Here is a 22,329-nt window from a genome sequence, read left to right as displayed (position 1 = left end):
ACTGAGATTAAATCGTATTGAACCCGGAATATTCCTTTAAATAGACAGCCCTAATTTCAACATGTTTTATTTAGTATTACAGATATCAATAAACTTAAGACTTTTTAAAGACATCTTAAAGAATTTCTTACTAGTTTTTATTTACATTACAGATATCTGAACATGAACATTACCTCTAGTAGGGCTGGGTATTGATACAGATTTCACAATTCGATACCACTTCACAAGCTCTCAATTCAATTCGATTCGATCCTATATCGATTAATTTGGGTATATTTCAGTTATAATATAATTTTGTATAATTATCTCTCAGCTAAGGCTGTTTTAATGGGGACCTTCTAACTAAATGCATTATGAAAACATAAATTTGACTAATTATATTTTATTCATTTTTCATCATTATTCGGTTGCATTTTAGCTTTTTAATATGAACAAATCAATGAATTTAATCAATACATCTGATGTTGTATTGCATATATTATATTTTGTTCCCCGTCTATCGCTCACTTCGACATTGTGCCGAAAATGTGGCACTAGGGGTCTCTCTTGAGCGCCGGATATGCCTTTGATCTATGAAAAAAGGCTAATGAGAAGTTGGCAGACAGTATTTGCATACCCCGCCCCCGGACATACGGGCATAAAAGCAGGGAAATATGTTGAGTTCATTCAGAACTTTTCTTTGGAGCCAATGGTCGTGCATGCAGTCAGCTGCGAGTCACACACCTGTTCCTGTTCCTCTGACGCTTTGCCTGCTGTTGGATCTATGGCTCACTTCAGTGGCTTTCTCCTTCTCTGCACGGCAGTGCAGTTTGCCCCTGGGTGGTTCAACAGCGCAAAAAACTTAAAAGAGTTTATTTAAAAGAGTGATTTTCTCTGTAAAAGAGTCATTTCCTCTAAAAGAGCAATACACAGCTGGCATTGAACATCCTTTTCAGGACGCGTCTTTATAAAGATGCCTTTCCGCCCCTGTGTAGTTCCTGGATGCGATAGAGTGCTCTCCACTTCAGACGGCCACAGGCATTGTCTCGTGTGTCTGGGCTGCGATCACACCGAGGCAGCGTTTGAGCAGATGTCCGGGATGCTTGCCTGGGTCGCCGCCAGCGTGGGGCTGGACTAGAAACCTCCATAGGACAACAACGTCTTCACTGCCTGCCAAAGCCTACAGCGCCACCGGACATGACGCTTCCGCCCTGCATGCCATGGCCCTCCTGTAGTTCCTGGATGCGGTAGAGTGCTCTCCGCTTCAGACGGCCACAGGCATTGTCTCGTGTGTCTGGGCTGCGATCACACCAAGGCAGCGTTTGTGGATGGTTCATGTTCTCACTGTGAGAGCATGACCATGGCAACGTTGCGGTCATGGCTCGCTTTCAACGATGCTCCTTCATCCCATGGGATTGAGAATGATGCGGCTTGCGATGGATGCGATCTGGGGATGGCAGCGGGTGCAGCTCAGCCGGGTACGCCCCCTCGGACCACCCGCCCCCCGGCACGCTCGTTGACTCCCATTCGTGCTCGAGGCAACAGCGGCTCTCCTCACAGCCTGCCTGCCTATCCTCTGGAGCTCAAGGTGGATGAGCTCGCCACTGCATCGGAGAGCACGGCCTCTGACATGGATGACTCCCCTGGGCTGTTGCCTTCGGGCCAGCACGCCCAGGCTGAGGCTGACGCGCAGATGTCCGGTATGCTTGCCTGGGCCGCCACAGGACAACAACGTCTTCGCTGACTGCAAAAGCCTACAGCGCCACAGGACATGCCGCTTCCGCCCTGCATGCCATGGCCCTCCTGCAATTCCACCAGGCCAAGGCACTTAAAGATCTGCACGGGGGTAGCTTCCTCAACGCCCCTGTCTCCCAGTTCAGCCTCTTCGGCGACACCTTCGTGGACTTTGCCCAGCAGTTCTCTGCGGTGAAGAAGCAGATGGAGGCCATCTCGTACATCCTGCCCTGCCGCAAACCTGCCACCATGGGCCATGCCCCGTCTGCTCACTGAGGGCGTCCTCCTGTGGCGAAGAAACGCCCTGCTCCGCCTCAACCCGGGCCCAGCTCTCAGCCCGTGCATCGAGCACCCCGCAGGAAGCAGACGCCCCCTGTCTCACGGACTCCCTTGAGGACCCGGAAGACTCCCAGGCGCTCCTGAGACGATCGACCCAGGGACCAAGATGTTAGCTCCGGAGCGGGTAAGCAGACCACTTGTCCCCTGGTGGAGGGCCGGGAGGAGAATCTTTTGTTGAATTTATTTCATGTACCCACATTCTCAGTAAAAGAGCTATTTCCTTTGTCTCTGGGTCACCTGGCCCGCAAATGCTGTTCTCACGGAATCTGCTGCCACAGCTCAACAGTCCTGGCACGCTGGACGCGGACCCTCCGCCCTCAACCCAACGACTGTTCCCCGGCCAGCCAGTTCTGACGAGTCCAGAGGCCATACTACCTGCTCCGCCCCGCTGCGAAGCCCTGCCGGGTACGTCAAAAATAATCGTCCCCTTGGTACCCCTAGCACGGAGCTTGGATGTGTGGATTTCACTTCCCAACCCGTCACGCTGGTTGGCCCGGACCATCCGACTCGGTTATGCAATTCAGTTTCCCAGGCCTCCGCCCCATTCACGGGCGTCCTCTTTACCGCAGTACACGGCGAGCATGCCAAATCCCTGCACACAGAAATCGCTACTCTCTTACTCTAAGACGCGATAGAGCCTGTTCCTCCAACCCAGATGAAGAAGGGTTTCTACAGCCCTTACTTCATCGTACCCAAGAAAGGCGGCGGCTTACGACCGATCTTGGACTTGCAAGTCTTCAACCGGGCTTTGCACAAACTCCCGTTAAAAATGTTCACGCAAAAACACATCTTAACTTGCATCTGGCATCTAGATTGGTTCGCAGCGGTAGACCTGAAGGACGCATACTTCCATGTCTCAATTCTGCCTCGACACCGACCCTTCCTACGGTTCGCGTTCGATGGCCAGGTGTATCAGTACAAAGTCCTCCCCTTCGGCATGTCTCTGTCCCCTCGCGTCTTCACGAAAGTCTCAGAGGCAGCCCTTGCCCCGCTCTGAGATGCCGGCATCCGCATACTCAATTACCTCGACGACTGGCTCATTCTGGCCCACTCCCGAGAGTTACTATGCGCTCACAGAGACCAGGTGCTCAGGCACCTCAGCCGTTTGGGGCTTCAGGTGAACTGGGAAAAGAGCAAGCTCACCCCGGTTCAGAGCATCCCTTTTCTTGGCATGGAGTTAGACTCAGTCTCAATGTCAGCACGTCTCACCAACAAGCGTGAACAGTTGGTGCTGGAATGCCTCGCCACCTTCAGGCCGGGCACAGCGGTCCCTTTAAAACATTTCCAGAGGCCCCTGGGGCATATGGCATCCTCTGCGCAGGTTGCGCCACTGGGGTTGATGCATATGAGACCACTTCAGCACTGGCTTCAGACTCGAGTCCCGAGATGAGCATGGCGCCACAGCACGCACCGTGTGATGGTCACCCCCGCCTGCCACCAAACATTCAAACCCCGGACAGACCTCTGCTTTCTGCAGGCAGGAGTACCCTTGCAGCAGGTGTCCCGATGCATCCTGGTCACGATCGATACCTCCAGATTGGGTCGGGGCGCCATGTGCAACAGCCACACAGCCGTGGGCCATTGGAAAGGGGCCCCGCTGCGCTGGCACATCAATTGCCTATAGTTGCTGACTGTTTTCTTTGCCCTGCGGACGTTTCTCCCATTAGTTCGAGACAAACATGTCCTAGTCAGGTCAGACAGCACCACCGTGGTAGCGCACATAAATCTCCATGGCGCCGTATGCTCCCGCCACATGTCACAACTCGCCCGTCGTCTCCTCCATTGGAGCATCAAGTCGCTGCGTGCCACTCACATCCCCAGCAACATCAATGTGGTAGCGGACATGCTGTCACGACAACACTTGCCCGGTGGAGAGCGGAGGCTTCACCCTTAGTTGGTCCAGCTGATTTGGGAACGATTCAGCAAGGCCCAGGTAGACCTGTTTGCCTCCCAAGAGACCTCCCACTGCCCGCTCTGGTATGCCTGAACAGAGGCTCCCCTCGGGGCAGATGCAGTGGCACACAGCTGGCCCTTGGGGCTGCTCAAGTACGCATTTCCCCCTGTGAGCTTCTTGAACAGGTGCTGTGCAAGGTCAGGGAGGACGAGGAGCAAGTCACCCTAGTGGCTCCCTACTGGCCCACCCGGAACTGGTTCTCGGACCTCGTACTCCTCGCGACGGCCCCTCCCTGGGCGAATTCCCCTGAGGAAAGACCTTCTTTCTCAGGGACGGTGCACGCTCTGGCATCCGCACCCAGACCTCTGGAACCTCCACGTCTGGCCCCTGGACGGGATGCGGAAGATCTAGCTGGTCTACCACCTACCATCGTAGACATGATCAACCAAGCCAGAGCCCCCTCTACCAGGCAACTTTACGCCCTGTTCGCAAATCGGTGCTCTTCCCGGGCTGAAGACCCACAGAGGTGCGCAGTTAGGTCAGTGCTCTGATTCCTGCAGGAGAGGCTGGAGGGGAGGCTGTCCCCTTCCATCTTGAAGGTGTATGTTGCTGCTATCATGGCCCACCACGATGCAGTAGACGGCAAGTCTTTGGGTAGCACGACTTAATCATCAGGTTCCTAAGAGGTGCCCGGATGTTAAATCCTTCCCGGCCAAGCCTGTTCCCCTCCTGGGATCTCTCAATGGTCCTCTCGGGCCTTCAGAGACCCCCCCTTCGAGCCGCTAGAATCAGTTGGACTCGGGGCCCTCTCTCTAAAGACTGCCCTGCTGATCGCGCTCACCCCCATCACCTAAGAGGGTCGGGGAGACACACATGTGATCCTAAGACCACGACCGGGCTACGTGCCCAAGGTTCCTACCACGCCATTCAGAGACCAGGTAGTGAACCTGTAAGCACTGCCCCAGGAGGAGGCAGACCCAACCCCTTCGTTGCTGTGTCCAGTACGTGCTTTGCGTACCTACTTGGTCTGCACGCAGAGCTTTAGACGTTCTGAGCAGCTCTTTGTCTGCTTTGGTGGACAGCGGAAAGGGAACGCTGTCTCCAAACAGAGGCTTTCCCACTGAGGATAGGCCCATTTCATTGGCCTATCACAACCAGCCCCCCTTGCGGGTTCAAGAACATTCAACAAGGAGTGTGGCGACCTCATGGGCACTGGCCAGAGGCACCTCCCTGGCAGAAATATTTTACAATCTCAATGTTGAGTCAGTATTGTCCTGTGTTTTCTTAGGTCCGAGCCAGTAGAATAGGTGCTCCACAGGCCGGGACTCCTGCGTGGACTCTTCCTGTCCGGTACGGTCCCCTTACGAGTGGACCCACGTCTCCATTAGGCAGTTCCAGCTGCCCTCCGGTCGCCGTGTTGTAGCAACTCCCCCCTCCTTGAGGCTGGAACTACCACCGTGCCATTTTCCCACATGCGACTTGAGTGGCCCATGTGATGTATTTCGCCAATTTTACCTCCCCCTTCATGGGCAGGTGTGGTCTCCACAGGGTCTCAATCACTGATGAACTTCTTCATCACTATACTGCTCAATCACTGCTGAACTTCATCATCACTATACTACTCAATCACTGCTGAACTTCATCATCACTATACTACTCAATCACTGCTGAACTTCATCATCATTATGCTACTCAATCACTGCTGAACTTCATCATCACTATACTACTCAATCACTGCTGAACTTCATCATCACTATACTAATCAATCACTGCTGAACTTCATCATCACTATACTACTCAATCACCGCTGAACTTCATCATCACTATACTACTCAATCACTGCTGAACTTCATCATCACTATACTATTCAATCACTGCTGAACTTCATCATCACTATACTACTCAATCACTGCTGAACTTCATCATCACTATACTATTCAATCACTGCTGAACTTCATCATCACTATACTACTCAATCACTGCTGAACTTCATCATCACTATACTACTCAATCACTGCTGAACTTCATCATCACTATACTATTCAATCACTGCTGAACTTCATCATCACTATACTACTCAATAACTGCTGAACTTCATCATCACTATACTATTCAATCACTGCTGAACTTCATCATCACTATACTAAATCACTGCTGAACTTCATCATCACTATACTACTGAATCACTGCTGAACTTCATAATCACTATACTACTCAATCACTGCTGAACTTCATCATCACTATACTACTCCATCATCACTATACTACTCGATCACTGCTGAACTTCTTCATCACTATATTACTCAATCACTACTGAACTTCATCATCACTATACTACTCAATCACTGCTGAACTTCATAATCACTATACTACACAATCACTACTGAACTTCATCATCAAAATACTACTCAATCACTACTGAACTTCATCATCACTATACTACTCAATCACTGCTGAACTTCATCATCACTATACTACTCAATCACTGCTGAACTTCATCATCACTATACTACTCAATCACTGCTGAACTTCATCATCACTATACTACTCCATCATCTCTATACTACTCGATCACTGCTGAACTTCTTCATCACTATACTACTCAATCACTGCTGAACTTCATCATCACTATATTACTCGATCACTACTGAACTTCATCATCACTATACTACTCAATCACTGCTGAACTTCATCATCACTATACTACTCAATCACTGCTGAACTTCATCATCACTATACTAAATCACTGCTGAACTTCATCATCACTATACTACTCAATCACTGCTGAACTTCATCATCACTATACTACTCAATCACTGCTGAACTTCATCATCATTATGCTACTCAATCACTGCTGAACTTCATCATCACTATACTACTCAATCACTGCTGAACTTCATCATCACTATACTAATCAATCACTGCTGAACTTCATCATCACTATACTACTCAATAACTGCTGAACTTCATCATCACTATACTAAATCACTGCTGAACTTCATCATCACTATACTAAATCACTGCTGAACTTCATCATCACTATACTACTGAATCACTGCTGAACTTCATAATCACTATACTACTCAATCACTGCTGAACTTCATCATCACTATACTACTCCATCATCACTATACTACTCGATCACTGCTGAACTTCTTCATCACTATACTACTCAATCACTGCTGAACTTCATCATCACTATATTACTCAATCACTACTGAACTTCATCATCACTATACTACTCAATCACTGCTGAACTTCATCATCACTATACTACTCAATCACTGCTGAACTTCATCATCACTATACTACTCAATCACTGCTGAACTTCATAATCACTATACTACACAATCACTACTGAACTTCATCATCAAAATACTACTCAATCACTACTGAACTTCATCATCACTATACTACTCAATCACTGCTGAACTTCATCATCACTATACTACTCAATCACTGCTGAACTTCATCATCACTATACTACTCAATCACTGCTGAACTTCATCATCACTATACTACTCCATCATCTCTATACAACTCGATCACTGCTGAACTTCTTCATCACTATACTACTCAATCACTGCTGAACTTCATCATCACTATATTACTCAATCACTACTGAACTTCATCATCACTATACTACTCAATCACTGCTGAACTTCATCATCACTATACTACTCAATCACTGCTGAACTTCATCATCACTATACTAAATCACTGCTGAACTTCATCATCACTATACTACTCAATCACTGCTGAACTTCATCATCACTATACTACTCCATCATCACTATATTACTCGATCACTGCTGAACTTCTTCATCACTATACTACTCAATCACTGCTGAACTTCATCATCACTATACTACTCAATCACTGCTGAACTTCTTCATCACTATACTACTCAATCACTACTGAACTTCATCATCACCATACTACTCAATCACTGCTGAACTTCTTCATCACTATACTACTCAATCACTGCTGAACTTCTTCATCACTATACTACTCAATCACTGCTGAACTTCATCATCACTATACTACTCAATCACTGCTGAACTTCATCATCACTATACTACTCAATCACTGCTGAACTTCATAATCACTATACTACTCAATCACTGCTGAACTTCATCATCACTATATTACTCAATCACTGCTGAACTTCATCACTATACTACTCAATCACTGCTGAACTTTATCATCACTATACTACTCAATCACTGCTGAACTTCATCATGACTATACTACTCAATCACTGCTGAACTTCATCACTATACTACTCAATCACTGCTGAACTTCATCATGACTATACTACTCAATCACTGCTGAACTTCTTCATCACTATACTACTCAATTACTGCTGAACTTCATCATCACTATACTACTCAATCACTACTGAACTTCATCATCACTATACTACTCAATCACTGCTGAACTTCATCATCACTATATTACTCAATCACTGCTGAACTTCATCATCACTATACTACTCAATCACTGCTGAACTTTATCATCACTATACTACTCAATCACTGCTGAACTTCATAATCACTATACTACTCAATCACTGCTGAACTTCATCATCACTATACTACTCAATCACTGCTGAACTTCATCATCATTATATTACTCAATCACTACTGAACTTCATCATCACTATACTACTCAATCACTGCTGATCTTCATCATCACTATACTACTCAATCACTGCTGAACTTCATCATCACTATACTACTCAATTACTGCTGAACTTCATCATCACTATACTACTCAATCACTGCTGAACTTCATCATCACTATATTACTCAATCACTACTGAACTTCATCATCACTATACTACTCAATCACTGCTGAACTTCTTCATCACTATACTACTCAATCACTGCTGAACTTCATCATGACTATACTACTCAATCACTGCTGAACTTCATCATCATTATATTACTCAATCACTACTGAACTTCATCATCACTATACTACTCAATCACTGCTGAACTTCATCATGACTATACTACTCAATCACTGCTGAACTTCATCATCACTATACTACTCAATCACTGCTGAACTTCATCACTATACTACACAATCACTGCTGAACTTCATCATCACTATACTACTCAATCACTGCTGAACTTCATCATGACTATACTACTCAATCACTGCTGAACTACATCATCACTATACTACTCAATCACTGCTGAACTTCATCATCACTATACTACTCAATCACTGCTGAACTTCATCATCATTATATTACTCAATCACTGCTGAACTTCATCATGACTATACTACTCAATCACTGCTGAACTTCATCATCACTATACTACTCAATCACTGCTGAACTTCACCATCACTATACTACTCAATCACTGCTGAACTTCATCATCACTATACTACACAATCACTGCTGAACTTCATCATCACTATACTACTCAATCACTGCTGAACTTCATCACTATACTACTCAATCACTGCTGAACTTCATCATCACTATACTACTCAATCACTGCTGAACTTCATCACTATACTACTCAGTCACTGCTGAACGTCATCATCACTATACTACTCAATTACTGCTGAACTTCATCATCACTATACTACTCAATCACTGCTGAACTTCATCACTATACTACTCAATCACTGCTGAACTTCATCATCATTATATTACTCAATCACTACTGAACTTCATCATCACTATACTACTCAATCACTGCTGAACTTCATCATCACTATACTACTCAATCACTGCTGAACTTCATCATCACTATACTACTCAATCACTGCTGAACTTCATCATCATTATATTACTCAATCACTACTGAACTTCATCATCACTATACTACTCAATCACTGCTGAACTTCATCATCACTATACTACTCAATCACTGCTGAACTTCATCACTATACTACTCAATCACTGCTGAACTTCATCATCACTATACTACTCAATCACTGCTGAACTTCATCACTATACTACTCAGTCACTGCTGAACGTCATCATCACTATACTACTCAATTACTGCTGAACTTCATCATCACTATACTACTCAATCACTGCTGAACTTCATCACTATACTACTCAATCACTGCTGAACTTCATCATCATTATATTACTCAATCACTACTGAACTTCATCATCACTATACTACTCAATCACTGCTGAACTTCATCATCATTATATTACTCAATCACTACTGAACTTCATCATCACTATACTACTCAATCACTGCTGAACTTCATCACTATACTACTCAATCACTGCTGAACTTCATCGTCACTATACTACTCAATCACTGCTGAACTTCTTCATCACTATACTACTCAATCACTACTGAACTTCATCATCACTATACTACTCAATCACTGCTGAACTTCATCATCACTATACTACTCAATCACTGCTGAACTTCATCATCACTACTACTCAATCACTGCTGAACTTCATTACTATACTACTCAATCACTGCTGAACTTCATCATCACTATACTACTCAATCACTGCTGAACTTCTTCATCGCTATACTACTCAATCACTGCTGATCTTCATCACTATACTACTCAATCACTGCTGATCTTCATCACTATACTTCTCAATCACTGCTGAACTTCATCATCACTATACTACTCAATCACTGCTGAACTTCATCATCACTATACTACTCAATCACTGCTGAACTTCATCACTATACTACTCAATCACTGCTGAACTTCATCATCACTATACTACTCAATCACTGCTGAACTTCTTCATCACTATACTACTCAATCACTGCTGAACTTTATCACTATACTACTCAATCACTGCTGAACTTCATCATCACTATACTACTCAATCACTGCTGAACTTCTTCATCACTATACTACTCAATCACTACTGAACATCATCATCACTATACTACTCAATCACTACTGAACTTCATCATCACTATACTACTCAATCACTGCTGAACTTCATCACTATACTACACAATCACTGCTGAACTTCATCATCACTATACTACTCAATCACTGCTGAACTTCATCATGACTATACTACTCAATCACTGCTGAACTACATCATCACTATACTACTCAATCACTGCTGAACTTCATCATCACTATACTACTCAATCACTGCTGAACTTCATCATCATTATATTACTCAATCACTGCTGAACTTCATCATGACTATACTACTCAATCACTGCTGAACTTCATCATCACTATACTACTCAATCACTGCTGAACTTCATCATCACTATACTACTCAATCACTGCTGAACTTCATCATCACTATACTACTCAATCACTGCTGAACTTCTTCATCACTATACTACTCAATCACTACTGAACATCATCATCACTATACTACTCAATCACTACTGAACTTCATCATCACTATACTACTCAATCACTACTGAACTTCATCATCACTATACTACTCAATCACTACTGAACTTCATCATCACTATACTACTCAATCACTGCTGAACTTCATCATCACTATACTACTCAATCACTGCTGAACTTCATCATCACTATACTACTCAATCACTACTGAACTTCATCATCACTATACTACTCAATCACTGCTGAACTTCATCATCACTATACTACTCAATCACTGCTGAACTTCATCATCACTATACTACTCAATCACTACTGAACTTCATCAAAATAAATGATGTTTTATCTGAGTTGTGAGTTTACACTCTGAAATGAATGTGATGGGAGAGAAATGTTGGACACTATTAAATTATACAACAATGTTTCATGCAAAAAACATAGCGTGAGACCATTGTAATCTGATTCACAAACAAATGGAACTGAACCATTTCTTTGAGTTATTCGGTTGAAAAGAATAATCCATCTCAGACTCGATGGGTTATTAATTTGATTAAATGTTTGTGTTTGTTTTTTCAGATGGTTCAAACCCGTACACACTGAAGCTCTGCTTCTCCACCTCATCACACCTCTGAGAGCAACGATTGAACACACATACACGTCACGTCAGAGCGCGCTTTACAGACACGAGTGCACCAACGGACAGCGATATTGACATCAACACCAACAGTCATTCTCTTGTATTCTTCAAAACTCTTCTTATCTTTAGTTCTTTTTCTGTCATCTTGTTTTTTTGAGTAAACATTTTTAACACTGGTAAAACCAGAAAGCTGAAACATACACACACACTCTCTCTCTGTGGATATGAAACACAATGATGTCACGGACGCCACGGCAACCAAAGAAAGAGCAATTGAATGACGTGTCGTTAAGTGTATTTGCTTTTTTGCAAGTCTTCATTACTGACCTGGCAATCTATGAAAACAAAATGTTCATTTCTAAACTTGAGAAACTGGCAAAAGCAATTAGTGAATGATTTATGATGATGAAGCTGAAGTAACTTTGAGTTTAGTCTTTGAACTAAGTCTTGTGTGTGTGTGTGTGTGTACGGAGAGGACAACACCTGCACGAGTGATGTGTTTATAGCGTGTGTATTATTTATGTGTACAGTGTCAGGGGTTTAATAACTGAACTAGTCACATGACCTGTAGTTTGTCTGTCATGGGTTGGTTATGGATGAATTAGACGAGTGTTAGATGATTAGATCAGTTTACTCCATGTGTCAGTGTATTAGTGGACGATTACGAACAATCAATAAAGATACATCAGATTCACAGGATGCATCTCTAAAATACACATTCAGTTCAAAATTCAGTTCGGACACACAGTTCTCTAATGAAAGAGTGATAATTGCACTCTAGTACTGAAATGACTCTGAATTTGTTGAGCGAGTTTGACTGATGTGTGTTTATATGGACGGAACCATTGACATACATGTGGCCAATAGAATACCAGTCAAAAGTCTGGACACATTTGAATGAATTTGTTTCTCATGATCATGAAAATCTTATGATATAAAATCTTATGATATAAAATCTTATGCTTAAATGCTTTTGTAACAATTGTTGTATGGTTTTTGCAGACATACAAGGAACATTTTCTGATTTTGAGTTTTCTCGAAAACCATTGTAGCGATGGAAATTAAATAAAAAATCGACATTTTATTTAATTTGATTGAAGGAAATTCTAGCCCATACGGTTGCGAATACATGCGTCAAATTGTTTATTATAGCGCCACCTAGGATTTGATCACTATGTAATTCTCATTCCTTCATTTGTGTTATTTCATAGTTTTGATGACTTTAATAAGATTCTAACATGTGGAATTATGATAAATAATGAGTAGTTGTGTCTAAACTTCTGACTGGTAATAAAGTCAGAGCTGCCGAATAGTTTCGAATAAACGTGAAACACCTTTTAGTAAATACAGTTGTCAATAGAGGAAGTTTGTAATCTGGAGTTCAGAGTCTCTACAGGTAAACGAGAGAATCGTGGATTGTGTGTAGAATACTTCATTCGTTCATGTGCATACATCTGCAGTTCACTGTGAGCATGTGCTATCATTAAACATTTGCAGGTCACACATGTCTGTGTGTTATTCATTATAACATAAAGTCTACTGTAATGGAGCATTACACTCAATGTTCTCATTTAGAGACATTACTGTGACATATGGGTGAGTATTTGATGACAGAATTGTCACTGTAATTGTTGAATGACTGCTGCAGATCGTCTGTAACACCAGTGCACTATAACTGCTCATCAATCAGCACTCAACATGTTCCTCTAATCATAGAGTTTGTATTATAACCAACACCAGGCCTCAAGGGGGCGATGGAGTCTCCTTCAAATGTGTGTGCCATTAAACTAAACCTGCTATTATTCAGGACGTTTAACTGAATTTAACTTGTTCAACCGGTTTCTCTTTCAATGTTGCTCTGCCATGACAGTTGTTGGCATGAAAGAAATAACGTTCAGGTCAACTGAGGGCTGTGCAATATATATCAAATTCACAATATAATCACACTTTTCATTTGGCCGCTACATTTTCTAAAGAGCATGATAAAACCAAATTAATCAAAACGACAGATTCAGACTTGTGATATATTGTTATATGCAACTATTAAAGGGGTCATAACATGCATTTTTTATCATTTGAATAAGTTCCTTAAGGTTCTCTTACAATTTTAGTAAAGGTTTTTTTTCCAACAAAAATCAGTCACATATTTGTAAACATGATCATTGTCCATCCTCATTCTGACAGTACACGCCCACTGTTCTGATTGGCTTTCTGCAGTGTTGGGAAAGTTACTCTAAAAAGTAATTAATAACTAACTATTTATTACTTCTTCTACAGTGTAATTAGATTACGGTACTAATTACTCTGTCTGAAAAGTATAGCATTACTTATTACTAATTACTTTTTAAAACCCTGATCAACCTCGACTGGATGAACAATACAAGGATAGACATGAAACTGTTCTTTTATTTCTTTCAAATAAATCAAATGAAATCACATAAATTATTCATGAACTGTCCAATCAATTTAAGGGGGTAGCATTAAATTAAAAACATAGATTTTAACATTAGATATTACATTTAGGTTTTAAATGTACTATTGTTTTATATAGAATTGTACTGTAGTCTATAGAGTATTTAACACAATTATATCTTTACATATCTTTACTTTACTGGGCGGGGCTACAGAAGTGATAAGGTAAAGTGGGCGTGGTTGTGTTGTTGTGGAGGTGGTCAGATGCAAATGACATCACAATGTGGAGGAAGTTTTGAGTTCTGAAACTTACAGTATGTTTTGATAGGAGAACTCAAATATGTCAAAAGATTAAGGAAAATTGTATTCATTTCACGACCCAATTCAAGAACACAGTTAATGCACAAAAGAACATCATTTTTAGTTCATCTGATTCATTGCACACACGAGCAACTTCTTCTGAATGTGCTGTTAGTTTATATCACTGCTGTTTGAGAGAATGGACGAGTGCAGACAGATCAATAACCGGAGAAGAACATCAGAATGAAACTGCACTTGACTCATCCCATTAACCCTTTGTGTGTGATTGCACCAAACCCACCTGCACCTAAACTCAGCACACGCTTGTACAAACATACAACACTTCATGACATGTGCTCTGACTTTGTGCTTTTGGCATAGTGCTGCGCTGAATGCTAGCGCTCTTAAAATAAAGCCCTTACTGTCTTTCCAAAATAAAAGTTCCAGGAGAAGGTGAAGTAAATATGCTAGGAAATAGTACTATTATACCATTATCACATTATCATATCAGTTTTATGCAAATTCTGTATATAATCATCAAGATATATATCAAAAATAGCCAATAGGCTGATCAATATTGAGATATAATTGTTGTAGGCATATCGCCCTGCCCTAATGCCTCCTATAAGGTGATTTATAAATTATATTTTGCATAAAGAAAGTGAAACCTATATGTAGTAATATTAAGATGTTTTGAATTGCATTATTTTCAACACATTTTATGATATAATTATATTTAATAATTTCCATTACTGTAACGCGTAAGGCCGTTTAACTTTTACTATTCACATTGTTCACAAAAAAGGGTATAATTTCTGTACAATATTAATAAAGCATTTTTTTCACATTGTGGTAAAGAGAATTGGGAGGTAATTTGTTTCTGTTCATTTTGGAGTAAAAATTTTCTTGACTGGTTTTGTGAAAAATCACCCTTTAGCATATTTTAAAGGGATATTTTAAACAAAAATGCAAATTCTGTGTGGAGTGGAGATTTATAGTAACAAATAACTTAAATATTGATCTGTTTCTCGCCCACATCTATCAAATCACTTCTGAAGACATGGATTAAACCACTGGAGTATTATGGATTACTTTTATGCTGGCTTATGTGATTTTTGGAGCTTCAATGTTCTGGTCACCATTCACTTGCATTGTATGGACCACCAGAGCTGAAATATTCTTCTAAACATCTGCATTTGTGATCTGTTCAGCTGCAGTTGCACTTTAATCAGAGCTCATTTCATTCTTCAGGATATAAAAACACATCTCTGAAATCAGATTTTCCATGTCATGAGTGTTTATGGGATATTTTACTGTTCCTGTTCTGAAAACTGACTCAAGTGCTCCACATATAACATGATATATATCTAATGCCATTAGATCCAGACAACTCACAATACACCCCATGTGGAAACTGCTGTGTGCTCTGATTGGTTAGTTTTCATCTGCATCAGCCAATGAGATTGCACTGTCTGACTTTTGACCTCATTGGCTCATGAGGATCCTGGACATGCATCCTCGTTACCACATGCATTTCTCCAGACGCAGAGCATTTTATCATCCCACAGATGAACTGGATCATTTGCATAAGAGCAGATTCTCTCTCTGACCCAGTTTATGCACCGCGGCGCTGTACAGACACACTCTTCTTTGTGTAATCAGGCCGCGTGTCATGAAGATTTAGAGAGCTGACAAAATACTTTCACTTTCTCAGGATACACATGCATGAGTCTTGGCCATAAGGCATGAGAGGCCATGCTTTATTGTGAATATACTCACGGCTCAAGGGCCTTGATAGGCATGATGCAAAGAAGACTCTATTAACATATAGCACAGCCTCGAATGCCTTCATTTATAAAACAGTCACAACATAATAAAAATATAAAGGACAAACATTTTCATTACAATTTTATATTTTGTAAGTAAAATCATGAAATGCCATCCTTCCGCTAGAAAATATTGTCCCTGGCCGTAACTGTTAACAGAGCGTTGCTAGGCAACAATAATACCTGTCAGTGTGATATAGAGTGATACAGAGAGAAGTTCTGTGATGAGGTCACAGCTGCGCTTTATCATGAATAAAACACAGCTGTTGACCAATCAGGATCTGTTTTATAATAAGATTTAAAGAATTAAAGGAATATTCCGGGTTCAACAGGAGTTAATCTCATCGACAGCATTTGTGTCATAATGTTGATTAACACACACATTAATGTTGACTGGTTCCTCCTTTAATAAAAGCACAAATGTGTGTTCCAGTGACACTCTTACAATGGAAGTCAATGGGGCAATTTTTGGAGGTTTAAAGACAGAAATGTGAAGATTATAATTGTATAAAAGCACATCCATAACAGACATTTACCAAAAACACAGTCTGCACAAGGTCCACAGCATCACAGTGGACCCCTCTCACCCCTCCCACAGACACTTTGAGTTCCTGCTGTATCAAAAGAGATACTGAAGCATACGGGCCAAAACACAAAGTCTCTGCACAGCTTTCCCCCTCAGACTGTCAGACTCCTCGACACCCTGACACCTCCAGGACAAGAACCTAAACCTGACTGTAGGAAACATCTGCACAACGTATATTTACCATGTGCTGCTGCCAGTACCAGTATTTCAGTGGTCACTGTTCCTCCTCTAATGTGATTCTATGTGTTATTGTTCAGTCTGTATTGGCTAGAGAGTATGATACTGTATGGTTTCTCTACATTGCATGTATATACACGATCAGCCACAACAATAAAACCACCTGCCTAATGTTGTCTGGAGACAGTTGTTGATGAGAGAGATCAACAGAGAATGGTCAGACTGGTGTGAACTGATAAAGTCTTCAGTAACTCAGATAACCGCTCTGTACAATTGTGATGAACCAAATATCTTTCAGCTGTGATTGATATAATGGCAAGTGATTTTCTAGTATCAAATGATCATTTTATCATGATTACTCAAGAATAAGGTATTGGAGTGATGCTGCGGTCTAGATTTGATCAAAAATGACTTTTTTCAAATATTGATGGTGTTTTTTTATACATCAGTAATGTCCTGACTATACTTCGTGATCAGTTGAATGCCACTTTGGTGAATTAAAATACCAATTTCCTTCTGAAACAACAAAATCTGAACATTATTCCAAACATATTGTTTGTTTCTGAAGCTGTTTATGACGTGTGCTTTGTTTAGTCTGTAATTGTGCACTGCAGAACTGGTAAATGTCGTTCCACTGTATATTTGTATATTGGCTGGAATGAAAATCAAAGTTGAACTTGAAACTTGAACGCAAGAACGCGCGTCGCTGCTACAGGTGCGCGCCGCGATAGGATAAAAGAGCGCGCGGGACAAAATGACGTCACACGCGTGCGATTATTTTGAACGGGGGATCAAGATGGCGGAGGAGAGTAGCAGGTTAAAGCACCGGAGTCACACCGGGCAGAACTGTACTAACACCGAATACATTAAAGGTAAAACCGCGACGGATAACAACGCGTTTGTTTGTTTGAATGGAGAGCGTGCGTTTAACGGCAGCGGAGCGCGAGCGGCGCGTGCAGGCCAGTCATTGTGCTGCGGTAAAATGAACAACAAGAGCGTAAATAAACACGTCATCAAATAAATAAATAAACATCATGGAATCGAGACGTGTCGTGGAAAATCACGATGAATCTCTCTAAGTTGTAAGAAAACTCTCGGAGTCTTGAGTTCCAGATGCCAAAGTTGTAGTTTATTGAACACCAACAAACATGAGACCGGTCAGCTGTCCGCTCTGACATTATCCTCCTAAGTTCTCAGTTATATACCTTTTTGTTATCTTTTACCCACTATCTCTGACCAATGGGATTATTGCCCTTGTCTCTTTCCCTCGCCACCAATAGGTTTTATCTCCTTCATTAATTAAATATTGTGGAAAATCCCCCGCCTATCTATTAAAAAGGAAACATACATCAGCTGGTAACTTCACATATCTTGGACATATGTCATAGTTCATGGGAACCCTTACAGTAAGGCGGCCTTGTTTGTTCCTCCACATTATCATTTGATTAATGAAAGAAAATGCAAGCTCCAAAGATATTTAACTCATCAAGACAAAACACCATAGCAGAAACATATCATATAAGAGATATTGTCAAGGATATATGTTAGAATACTGCTGAATAACAGAAACACTTTTTGTCTTTGAAGAAATACACCTGTTTTTCAAGGTTATATCCCATTCTTTGTGTTCTCTGCAGCATCAACACTTTTAGTGACCTCAAATGCTCTCTCCTGGGTCACACAAAGGCCTGGAAACTCAGATATGTATTTTGATATAGAAAAACATACTAGAATATTGAAAAATATACTATAGACGTTGGGTTATTGATGGATAGATTGGTGAATGAATTCAGACTGATAGATAAATCACCTCTGGAGTCTGATGCTGCATGTCATGAATTCATTTTAATTTCAGTACAGTTCTATTTCAGTGTATTTACGTTTATTATAGATCTATTGGAGTGTTTGTTTATTATAGATCTATTGGAGTGTTTGTTTATTATAGATCTATTGGAGTGTTTGTTTATTATAGATCTATTGGAGTGTTTATTATAGATCTATTGGAGTGTTTGTTTATTATAGATCTATTGGAGTGTTTGTTTATTATAGATCTATTGGAGTGTTTATTATAGATCTATTGGAGTGTTTGTTTATTATAGATCTATTGGAGTGTTTGTTTATTATAGATCTATTGGAGTGTTTGTTTATTATAGATCTATTGGAGTGTTTATTATAGATCTATTGGAGTGTTTATTATAGATCTATTGGAGTGTTTGTTTATTATAGATCTATTGGAGTGTTTATTATAGATCTATTGGAGTGTTTATTATAGATCTATTGGAGTGTTTGTTTATTATAGATCTATTGGAGTGTTTATTATAGATCTTATGGAGTGTTTGTTTATTATAGATCTATTGGAGTGTTTGTTTATTATAGATCTATTGGAGTGTTTGTTTATTATAGATCTATTGGAGTGTTTATTATAGATCTATTGGAGTGTTTGTTTATTATAGATCTATTGGAGTGTTTGTTTATTATAGATCTATTGGAGTGTTTGTTTATTATAGATCTATTGGAGTGTTTATTATAGATCTATTGGAGTGTTTGTTTATTATAGATCTATTGGAGTGTTTATTATAGATCTATTGGAGTGTTTATTATAGATCTATTGGAGTGTTTGTTTATTATAGATTTATTGGAGTGTTTGTTTATTATAGATCTATTGGAGTGTTTGTTTATTATAGATTTATTGGAGTGTTTGTTTATTATAGATCTATTGGAGTGTTTATTATAGATTTATTGGAGTGTTTATTATAGATCTATTGGAGTGTTTATTATAGATCTATTGGAGTGTTTGTTTATTATAGATCTATTGGAGTGTTTGTTTATTATAGATCTATTGGAGTGTTTGTTTATTATAGATCTATTGGAGTGTTTGTTTATTATAGATTTATTGGAGTGTTTGTTTATTATAGATCTATTGGAGTGTTTATTATAGATCTATTGGAGTGTTTGTTTATTATAGATCTATTGGAGTGTTTGTTTATTATAGATCTATTGGAGTGTTTATTATAGATCTATTGGAGTGTTTGTTTATTATAGATCTATTGGAGTGTTTATTATAGATCTATTGGAGTGTTTGTTTATTATAGATCTATTGGAGTGTTTATTATAGATCTATTGGAGTGTTTATTATAGATCTATTGGAGTGTTTGTTTATTATAGATCTATTGGAGTGTTTATTATAGATCTATTGGAGTGTTTGTTTATTATAGATCTATTGGAGTGTTTGTTTATTATAGATCTATTGGAGTGTTTGTTTATTATAGATCTATTGGAGTGTTTATTATAGATCTATTGGAGTGTTTGTTTATTATAGATCTATTGGAGTGTTTGTTTATTATAGATCTATTGGAGTGTTTATTATAGATCTATTGGAGTGTTTGTTTATTATAGATCTATTGGAGTGTTTGTTTATTATAGATCTATTGGAGTGTTTATTATAGATCTATTGGAGTGTTTGTTTATTATAGATCTATTGGAGTGTTTATTATAGATCTATTGGAGTGTTTGTTTATTATAGATCTATTGGAGTGTTTGTTTATTATAGATCTATTGGAGTGTTTATTATAGATCTATTGGAGTGTTTGTTTATTATAGATCTATTGGAGTGTTTGTTTATTATAGATCTATTGGAGTGTTTGTTTATTATAGATCTATTGGAGTGTTTGTTTATTATAGATCTATTGGAGTGTTTGTTTATTATAGATCTATTGGAGTGTTTGTTTATTATAGATCTATTGGAGTGTTTATTATAGATCTATTGGAGTGTTTGTTTATTATAGATCTATTGGAGTGTTTGTTTATTATAGATCTATTGGAGTGTTTGTTTATTATAGATCTATTGGAGTGTTTATTATAGATCTATTGGAGTGTTTGTTTATTATAGATCTATTGGAGTGTTTGTTTATTATAGATCTATTGGAGTGTTTGTTTATTATAGATCTATTGGAGTGTTTGTTTATTATAGATCTATTGGAGTGTTTGTTTATTATAGATTTATTGGAGTGTTTGTTTATTATAGATCTATTGGAGTGTTTATTATAGATCTATTGGAGTGTTTGTTTATTATAGATTTATTGGAGTGTTTGTTTATTATAGATCTATTGGAGTGTTTGTTTATTATAGATCTATTGGAGTGTTTATTATAGATCTATTGGAGTGTTTGTTTATTATAGATTTATTGGAGTGTTTATTATAGATCTATTGGAGTGTTTGTTTATTATAGATCTATTGGAGTGTTTGTTTATTATAGATCTATTGGAGTGTTTGTTTATTATAGATCTATTGGAGTGTTTATTATAGATCTATTGGAGTGTTTATTATAGATCTATTGGAGTGTTTATTTATTATAGATCTATTGGAGTGTTTGTTTATTATAGATCTATTGGAGTGTTTATTATAGATCTATTGGAGTGTTTGTTTATTATAGATCTATTGGAGTGTTTGTTTATTATAGATCTATTGGAGTGTTTGTTTATTATAGATCTATTGGAGTGTTTATTATAGATCTATTGGAGTGTTTGTTTATTATAGATCTATTGGAGTGTTTGTTTATTATAGATCTATTGGAGTGTTTATTATAGATCTATTGGAGTGTTTGTTTATTATAGATCTATTGGAGTGTTTGTTTATTATAGATCTATTGGAGTGTTTGTTTATTATAGATCTATTGGAGTGTTTATTATAGATCTATTGGAGTGTTTATTATAGATCTATTGGAGTGTTTGTTTATTATAGATCTATTGGAGTGTTTATTATAGATCTATTGGAGTGTTTATTATAGATCTATTGGAGTGTTTGTTTATTATAGATCTATTGGAGTGTTTATTATAGATCTTATGGAGTGTTTGTTTATTATAGATCTATTGGAGTGTTTGTTTATTATAGATCTATTGGAGTGTTTGTTTATTATAGATCTATTGGAGTGTTTATTATAGATCTATTGGAGTGTTTGTTTATTATAGATCTATTGGAGTGTTTGTTTATTATAGATCTATTGGAGTGTTTGTTTATTATAGATCTATTGGAGTGTTTATTATAGATCTATTGGAGTGTTTGTTTATTATAGATCTATTGGAGTGTTTATTATAGATCTATTGGAGTGTTTATT

The 22,329-nt window shown here is 39.3% G+C and overlaps 1 protein-coding gene across 1 annotated transcript in view; it reads left to right on the top strand.

Annotated features, from left to right (window-relative positions):
• The window catches only part of LOC127632447 (heterogeneous nuclear ribonucleoprotein L-like), a 74,682-nt gene extending 61,683 nt beyond the window's left edge, over positions 1-12,999 (top strand). The window contains exon 13 of the mRNA XM_052111030.1: positions 11,855-12,999. Coding sequence (XP_051966990.1) covers positions 11,855-11,910 — 56 coding nt within the window. The 3' untranslated portion in view covers positions 11,911-12,999. The remainder of the gene's footprint in view (positions 1-11,854) is intronic.
• Positions 13,000-22,329: the final 9,330 nt, after the last annotated feature.

The sequence above is a fragment of the Xyrauchen texanus genome, chromosome 39 (genome assembly GCF_025860055.1).
Source record: "Xyrauchen texanus isolate HMW12.3.18 chromosome 39, RBS_HiC_50CHRs, whole genome shotgun sequence".
Classification (NCBI taxonomy): Eukaryota; Metazoa; Chordata; class Actinopteri; order Cypriniformes; family Catostomidae; genus Xyrauchen; species Xyrauchen texanus.
This window is presented reverse-complemented; position numbering and strand designations above follow the sequence as displayed.